The 8,930-nt window shown below is 43.0% G+C and overlaps 1 protein-coding gene across 3 annotated transcripts in view; it reads left to right on the top strand.

Moving 5' to 3' along the window:
* Positions 1–8,054, top strand: part of vps50 (VPS50 subunit of EARP/GARPII complex) — a gene marked incomplete at its 5' end in the record, with an annotated part of 122,231 nt that extends 114,177 nt beyond the window's left edge. For all 3 annotated transcript variants that reach the window (XM_080530783.1, XM_080530782.1, XM_080530781.1), the window contains 5 exons: positions 19–115; positions 469–627; positions 3,885–4,006; positions 6,641–6,830; positions 7,054–8,054. In XM_080530783.1, coding sequence (XP_080386909.1) covers positions 19–115; positions 469–627; positions 3,885–4,006; positions 6,641–6,830; positions 7,054–7,173 — 688 coding nt within the window. In that variant the 3' untranslated portion in view covers positions 7,174–8,054. The remainder of the gene's footprint in view (positions 1–18; positions 116–468; positions 628–3,884; positions 4,007–6,640; positions 6,831–7,053) is intronic.
* Positions 8,055–8,930: the final 876 nt, after the last annotated feature.

Raw genomic sequence — 8,930 nt, 5'->3', positions numbered from 1 at the left:
CTCCCTCCTTCTCCACAGGGTGTTTCTGGCCGAGCAGTTTGAATTTCTGCAGTCCCATCTGGACACCATGATGCCTGCAGCCAAGAAGCCCTTCCTACAGCAGTTCTACTCCCAGGTTAGCCCCAGACAGGTCTACTTTATATAAAGAGTCTGTCCTTTTCCCTTTCTTCCCTGAGTGAGATTTTTCATTTCCTTCTATAATAGTGTCTACTAGGGGACAAATCACTTGTGTTCTGTTACAAAAACATGGGGGGTTTTTCAAAGGGGAAAACTCGATAATGTCAACAGCTAAAATATGACATCTTTGGACTTCAATGCCAGGGAAAAAATGTTGTTTGAAAATGTTATTATAGTCTTTCAACCCATCTATTAGACTTTGTCATTGTTCACTAAGTACAGTACGTGGGCTTTTCTGAGGAAGTAACATTAGTCCTTGTGTATTGTGTTCTCCATCCCCTTTATTTGCAGACGGTGTCCACGGCCAGTGAACTGCGTAAACCTATATACTGGATAGTGGCGGCCAAGGCCATAGACTATGAACAGATGCTGCTACTGATGGCCGGAGTTAAATGGGACATTAAAGAGATCATGTCACAGCACAACGTCTATGTGGATGTTCTTTTAAAGGTAATGTGTGTGTGTGTGTGTGTGTGTGTGTGTGTGTGTGTATGTGTGTGTATGTGTATGTGTATGTGTATGTGTATGTGTATGTGTATGTGTATGTGTATGTGTATATGTGTGTGTGTGTGTGTTTGTGTGTAATACATTTGTTTTTTGTACATGTGTTTATGTACAGTAACCTCTCTGACTCAGTGTGTCAGTCTGCAAACATGTGCAGCTCTCACTCAGCGAGAGCGACACTAGAGGGGAAACAAGCAACGTCACATGGTAGTGTGACTGTCCACTAAGCTACCACAGGGGTAGTGGTGGCCTCGTGGATAGTGAGTTGGTTGGACTGGAGTTTTCCAAATCCTTTTCCAAATCCCGCCTGGGAATACCTCCAGTAGTGTGCCCTTGAGTAAGGCATTTAGCCCTAAAATTACTCCAGGGAGACTGTCCCTGTAATCCCTAATTGTAAATCTTTGGATTAAAGCGTCTGCTAAATGTTTCAAATGTAAATGTAACGTCACATAGTTCTACTCATGTACCGGTATGTGAGATGTACTGAGATCTTCTGAATGTGGATTTAGTTTCTCCTGTTCGTGCAGTAGGCCTACAAGGTCGTGTTCAACTTTTCATCTCTTGGAAAAAATATCAAGAAGTTTCCACTTTTAATTTAATCACCTTGTGAGTTCAAACATTGAGAGGTCTCTGATATCAATTATTTACCAGGGGTTGAATGATTCAAATGGAAGAGCTAAAATGCAGATCCTGGAGCCAAGTCTCAGGTTCGTTAAGAAGAGGTGAGCACTTAAGGTCCCGAAATACCTCTTCCTTTCAAATGAGAATCCTTATTCATGGCTTTCACTTATCCCATCATGCATTTTGTATGGGGACGCGTGGCTTGATTTGCATGGCTGTGGCATAGGGAGTAAGCGTGAGTCTTTGGGAACAGATGGGCTGCTACACTGAAATTGTTAGCAGAGCCTTACTTGTTAGCGCAAAGCCCCACAGTATCCGTAAATATGCATAAGCATGTCTGAATTGTGAGCAGAGGCATCCTTAAATCCCAAACTGCCACGATTCCAGAAACCACCCTGCCAATCTCAGGGAAGTCTGTCTGCTAATGAAAAAATCACGCTCACCTTCCTGGATCCTTGAATCGCTCGAAGCCACATCTCTGACTTTCTGGCACTTTTGCAATTAAGCTGTTAAGCCAAATAGTCCAAGCTAAAGTGTCTGTCTCGAAGATTTGATTTAAATGTCTGCCATGTCCAAAAAAAAAACAGTGGAGCTGCAAGCCTTCGCTATCGTAATTGACATGACATGGTTTGTATTGAAGCAAGGGTTTAGATAGAAAATAACATTACGGTTTACATTGTACTGACAGTGTCTGTCAGATTGTCAGTAGCATTTACAATGCAGTACATGGTATAGGTACAGAATGTTGAATGGTTGACAAGCCATTGTTGCATTATTGTATTGTTTTGCTATGAGAGTTCTTTATGAATTCATGTTAATTATTATGACCATTCAGAATTGTCTGTTATTTGCATTTAGAGATATGAGCATTGAAATAGGCAGCTTTGATATGAGCATTGAAATAGCCTTATTGACAAACCAGGTCATTCAGAATGTTACACTGATGATGCAACACTAGCAAAGAAAAGTAGTACAATTTAGTTATATTATACATGTTGTTAGTATAAAAAGCAATTTTAGGGTGAAGGCCTATTTTTCTAGTGTGTAGGAGTTGAAATTCTGGTGTTTTTTATTCTTCTTGATTAAATCTGGAAGATGCACACTTTTATGCAAAACCTCTTTTGTGCATAATTAGTCACATTCATTTACATTTCCTACTGTATATACTGCAGTTTACTATTGTACCACAAACCGCTGCTGTACTCTCCATAATTGCGTCCAGATTTCCAATTTAGAACCATATGTCAACCATATGTTTAGGATAGCTGTGAAACCAATCAATCAAACCAATTGAGAAAGAATCTGGCCTAGTGTTTTAAAGCATTGTTGGCTCTTTTCCAGACTCTTTCTGGGATTTGGCTGGGCACTCTACTGAGACTGCCCTCCTTGCTGTCACAGAGGCCCTCCACTCTGCTCAAGCATCCTCCCTCATCTCTGTTCTCATTGTCCTGGACCTGTCTTCTGCCTTCGACACAGTAAACCACACAATCCTTTTCTCCACCCTCCCAGAACTGGGCATCTCTGGCTCTGCACTCTCCTGGTTTGCTTCCTACCTGGCTGATCGCTCTTACCAGAGGATCGCTGTCCTCTATACCGAATGTCTTGGCTCTGTAATTTCCTCACATGGTTTCTCCTACCACTGCTACGCAGATGACTCTCAACTCTTCCTGTCTCCCTCCCTTCTGACTTACAAGTGGCAACATGTGTCTCTGCGTGTCGTGCAGACATTTCTGCTTGGATGTCAGCCCACCACCTCAAGTTCAACCTTAACAAGACAGAGCTATTCGTTGTCCCTGGAAAAGCCTGCCCTCTCCAAGACTTCTCCATCACAGTAGAGCAGGCCCGGCCCGTGGGCTTAGGTGGCCTTAAGCAAGATTTTGATTCTCCATATTTCATCGAGGGGGGGTGGGGTGGGAGTTGGCGTGGGCTGCTAGCGCAGTTTTTGATTGACGGTTATTTTGCCGATGTGGGTGGTAGTGCTAGCTGACTTTTTAATTGACAGTGTTTCGGCGACGGGGGTAGCAGAGTTTTTTATTGACGGGTGGTAGCTTGAGCTAAATCGACAGCAAAAGTGTGGCCCACTCGAGCGGTTGTGGCCCTAAGCAACCACATAGACCGTCAGCGCCCCGCTCTGCAGTAGAGAACTCTACAGTGACCTCCTCCCACCTCCCAGACAGCCAACAACCTTGGGTTGTTCCTTGACAACCACTTATCCTGTGCGGCGAACATCACAGCGAGAGCACACTCCTGCAGATTCTTGCTCTAGTCTACAGCATCAGAAGGTTACGTCCATTCTCACCAGAGAAGCAGCTCAATCTTGGTCCAGACACTGGTCATCTCCCACCTTGACTACTGTCACTCCTGCCACTATCCATAGATAGGGTATTGTGCACAAGATTAATGATCTGACTAAACAAGGGTATTATGACCTATTTGGTCCAGACTTTATTTTAGACGGACGATAGACAGAATTCTGTCAATTTGGGATAAAAAATGTTAACCCCCAAAGATGAAGTGATTTGGGGTCATTGAGGAAATAGTTGGATCACATATGAACTCATTGTTATTTTTTCTTTCCTCAGGAGTTTGAGCAGTTTAATAAGAAGCTGGACGATGTGTCCAGACATGTGCGTATCCCTCTGCCCGTGTCCAACGTCCTGTGGGAGCACTGCATCCGCCTGGCCAACCGGACTCTAGTCGAAGGGTGAGTTGGCTTTACAACACATCTTTTAGGAAATATATCTGCATTGGTTTCTGGATAATACCCTAAGCGTTTCAACTGACATTGCCTTCTTTTGCCTCATTGCAGTAGCGAAGACCTTGACGGTGTCTCCATATCAGCATTGTGCAAGTAGTTTCTCTCTGTTTGCAGAAATATGTTGGGGGTTTTTTGTGTTTTTTTGCCACAACAGTAGCTTTGTGAGCTTGTGAAAAGCTTGTCAAAATGTGTTATGCCAGCACACGGATTTGCACAGCAGGAAAAAGAAATCTGTGAATACCAACTCATTCAGTTATAGTTTATAACTATATTGTGTCTCCCTGGCCTGTGCTACTACTTGTGGAATAGTGGATTTATAGTGACTGTATTTGGAAGGGGTGGACATTATTAGCTACCTCATCCATCTCTTATGTTGACGCCTTTTGCCTGTTTGGTCTGGGCCTTTTCTGCTCCCGGGGCAGGCTCGTAAAAACGAAGCCTGTGCTTGTGTCATGTGCCGACTACCTCTTATGATTTATGATTGGTGGTTTATGATTTATGATACCAGACTTGATCGTTGCCCCTGTCATATCCCCACATCTCTCACATTGAGACACGTCTCATACTGCTTCAGCACATTGATCAGGAAAAGTTTGGATTTTCTTTATTTACTTTCCCCCCTCTTTTTGTTTCTCACAAGGTTAACCATACAGTTGTTTGAACATCTGCTTGTAATAAATAATGAAAGCAACGTTCTCTCCAAAATCGTAAGACTACTGCAAGGAACACAGCCATTGCCTAGATAAGCACTGGAGACATAGAGTGCCAGTTTTCCCTGCAACTCTCTCAGACACAACCCCCGAGATAACTCCTCTCCACTCCTGTCATCTCCTCCATATGGTAGCAGCTCTTTGACGTCACCTCCCAGGTCTGTGTTGGGTTCTATGGAGACCCTCTAGGAACATCCAGTACGGCGTGACATGGACTCATCTCGCTAGAAACACTTGACACATCCTGAGATGTGGGCCTGAAAAGACTGGGGAACAGAATAATAATTTATTTCCCCGTAAATCAGCACTAGCCATTACCAGCACTACCAGTGGCATTTATCTTTGTTAATGCATCATTCATCTCATGTGGGTGAGAGTGTGAGAGCATGTGTGAAGTAGAGGGTGCTGCATTGGTTAGGATTTTAGACCGGGAGCTGTGATATCCTCTTGGGCCGGAGTGACACAACATGAGTGGGCATCATGCTGCCGGCTGTATTGTGATTAAGCGGGAGAGTGACGAGGTGGAGCAGGAAGTTGGACTCAACAATGACAGATCAAGAGGAATTCGTTACAGGTCGTATTATCCAGCTACCGAATGCTCATGAGGCTCATTGATACTGCAGTCGGTATAGATTTAGAAACTGTAAGTTTTGGGTTTGAAGCCAAGTAGAGGTCGGGTGGCTGAGACTGGAATTTTGGGGATCAGTGACATCATGGTTCTGGGTTAGATCTTTGAAAAGAGGCTCAACACTGTCGAGCTAAAAAAAAGTGTAGTAGGTTAAGTAAAGGACGGGCCCATCCTCCGCCCCCACAAGTGAGCATACCTGTGTTCTGGCTTCTGGGGTCTTCCAAGGGTTCTCGTCTGCCTGAATTTCCCAGTAATACCCTCTCTCTCCCTCTCTTCTGTCCTCCCTCTCTTTTTCTTCCTCCTATCTTCACTCCTTCCTTTTTGCTGTCCCTCCCTCTCTCCCTCTGCTTCTCTCTCCCTCTCTTCCTTCTTCTTTCTCCCTCGTTCCATCTCTCTCCTCCTCCCTCCCTCCATTATGAGTTATGTAATGTAGGATAGATTTTTTTGGCTGACTTTTTTGCTCTGTAAGTTAGTGACTCTCTCTACTCCAAGTGGACTGGTCAACATTCTGACTCATTACACCACTATATCGTTGTAGAGGCCTTTGACCATCTCAGTAGGGAAGGGAGGGAGGGAGAAGATGCTCTCCTGAGGTGTCTGGCAGTATCTCTCTTCCACAGAAAGCAATTATGCCCCTGTCAGGACAAGAGCACACATGGATGTCAGCATCCACTGATCTAGTTGTTGTCACGGTACATGGACACACACACACACACACACACACACACGCACACACACCAGGGTACAGACAGAAGTGTGAGTACCACTCCTGTTGAGGATCTCAAATATAGATCCACACACACTGGATATAAATTGTCTGAAGTGAACCGTATGAAGATCTGTGTACTTTTGACCATGAGAACAAACTGAACAGACAAAAGCTGCCGAGATAGAGCGGCCGTGTGAGCAGAATCAAGATTTCTCCTTCCAGCAAAAAAAAAAGGCTCTGTCGTTTTCACTTTAGTGTTTAGTCTCTTGACATTAGCTCAGATGTTTCCACTAATTGAATGTTTTTGTTTTTTGTTTTGTTTTCTTGAATACTTTATTTATAGATGTGTAACTATGCAAACAAAAACAGCAATTGGAAGAAACGGGCGACATGATTTTGGCACTATTAGTACTTAACCACCATCTCTGTGTCTCTGTGTCTCTCTCTCTCTCTCACTCTCTCTCTCTCTCACTCTCTCTCTCTCTCTCGCTCGCTCTCTCCTTCTCCCTCTCCCTCGCTCCCTCTCTTCCTAGCTATGCTAACGTGAAGAAGTGCAGTAACGAGGGACGGGCCCTGATGCAGCTGGACTTCCAGCAGTTCCTGGTGAAGCTGGAGAAGCTGACAGACCTGAGGCCCATCCCTGACAAGGAGTTTGTAGAGACCTACATTAAGGCCTACTACCTGACTGAGAACGACATGGAGCAGTTTATTAAGAACCACAGGGTGAGAGAGGGAGCAGGAGAGGAGGGGTCATTACAATGGGTTTAGTTGCTTCTATTGCTTTTGTTGCATTTTTTCACTTGGTCTCAAAGGGCATTGTATACAGTATATTGCTTTTTGACAAATACAATTGCTGTACAGCATATGTCGAGAAAGGATAACTGATCTTGACCTTGAATCCATGTGGGCTACGTGTCTGTCTCTGTCTGTCTGTCTGTCCTACCAGGAGTACTCCATGAAGCAGCTGGCCAACCTGGTGAATGTCTGTCTGGGGTCTCACATCAACAAGAAGGCCCGACAAAAACTCCTGTCGGCCATTGATGATATTGACAGACCAAAGAGATAGACAGACACTCTGACTGAAGGAGGCCTGCGCCTTAGCAACTGGGGAAGCTCAGTGAAGAATGCCCCCCATACATCCCCTGGAACACAGAAGAGGCTATGGAACAGGAGCTCCTGCTAATACTCATGCATGTTACAGCTATTTGACAGTTTATCAATGTACAGTATACAACTGATACGCATGCCCCTCATTTTGATATCAACAAAAATGCTGCTTACCGTTCCGTTGCATTTTATATGTATGTTACCATTGAGATTGTCGATTCACCTATTCATTCTGAACATTAAGTACAAGGAAGGTCTGTGTGTTTTTAAGATAATATTGTTCCGACTTTAAATGCTGAAGTGGACTTTGTTGTGGGGACTGACTGACGGTTGTGTTTTACTCCCTCTTCATCAAATGCGCTTACTTCCTGTAACAACTCGGGAGTAAGGAGACCCTTAAAACGGAATTGTTGAACATAGATTTTCAACTTATGACTAATGTCTTAGAGTCGTAAGAAGGCCTATTTGCCGTTTCATATCCATGTTTGGGGTGACATACAGTACTCATTCCAACACTGTATGTAAAGAGATATTTGATGAAGTACTTTCCTTATGTATGTGGACAATGTGTCTGTCTCTTCAAGTGTCCATTGATAATGACAGCACTATGTTTGTTTGAATGTTTCAGTACAGGGTGATTACTGTACCAGGCCTGTGGTGTCTCTGTTTTACTGTACCTGGCCTTGTTTTGTGTTACGTCCATGAATAATTATTCCTAATATAATGGTGATTCTGAATTATTAAATGGATTTAGATGATATAACAATGTATTTAGGTTGTATTCGCACCTACTGCACTCCTTTCTTTTCATGTCATATCATATGGAGAAATTATTTTATTGTTGAAACATCCTCAATCAATGCCTCTGGCTTTTCTTGTTCTGTCTTAGTGGCAGACCAATATTAAAATATTAAATGAGAGAAGATAAAACCAACATAACTCAATTGATTCCATTATGTTTTCATGCACAATTCCAAGATGATGCTGTAAATGTGAATGTTTGAACATGTTGGGTTGGTTTTTATTTATTTCTGCTGTTGGATTCAGGACTTTTTGATATCATAAGTACTGGAGGTGAGCTATCATCTGTATCCTGACGGCACCCTGTAACTTGTTGTCAACTGTAATATAATATTTAAGAATTAAATTAGACTACTTATGATGTCATGATGAGGCTTAAGTGCACTATTCCAAAAATCTGTAAATGTTGGAGTTGTTAGTCCAGATGATTAGAACACACTATCTAACTAATTAACATGTAAACCCAGCCAGTCGTCTGTCTCTTTGTTCATCTCAGGCTGTCACCCCTCAGTCATTTACATTTAAATGTTTACATTTTTAGCACTTAGCAGATGCCTTTATCCAAAGCGACTTACAACAAATCCATTTGTCTAAGTAAGTGAATCATCAATACATTAGTCATCACAAGAAAAGTAATCTCTGCTTGGGGCTGGGGCTGCTAGTGCTCTCCCTCTACCATAAGACCATGGGAAATCTGTCCATCCTGATTCAATTATGACCACAGGCACAACAGGTCTGACGCCTATCTGTGAGCCTTATTTATAATCTGTTCCGGCAGCAAGACTGGCTAGCCTTGTGGACATACATTTGACAAAGAGAGAGTAGAAATGCAGAAACGATGCTTCTAATACTGTAATTTCATTTGTAAATACATTTTGGTTGTAAAGTTATTTTCAATTCTACAATCTCACTATC

This window comes from Nansenia antarctica (assembly GCF_963989245.1).
Source record: "Nansenia antarctica genome assembly, chromosome: 5".
NCBI classification, from domain to species: Eukaryota; Metazoa; Chordata; class Actinopteri; order Argentiniformes; family Microstomatidae; genus Nansenia; species Nansenia antarctica.
This window is presented reverse-complemented; position numbering and strand designations above follow the sequence as displayed.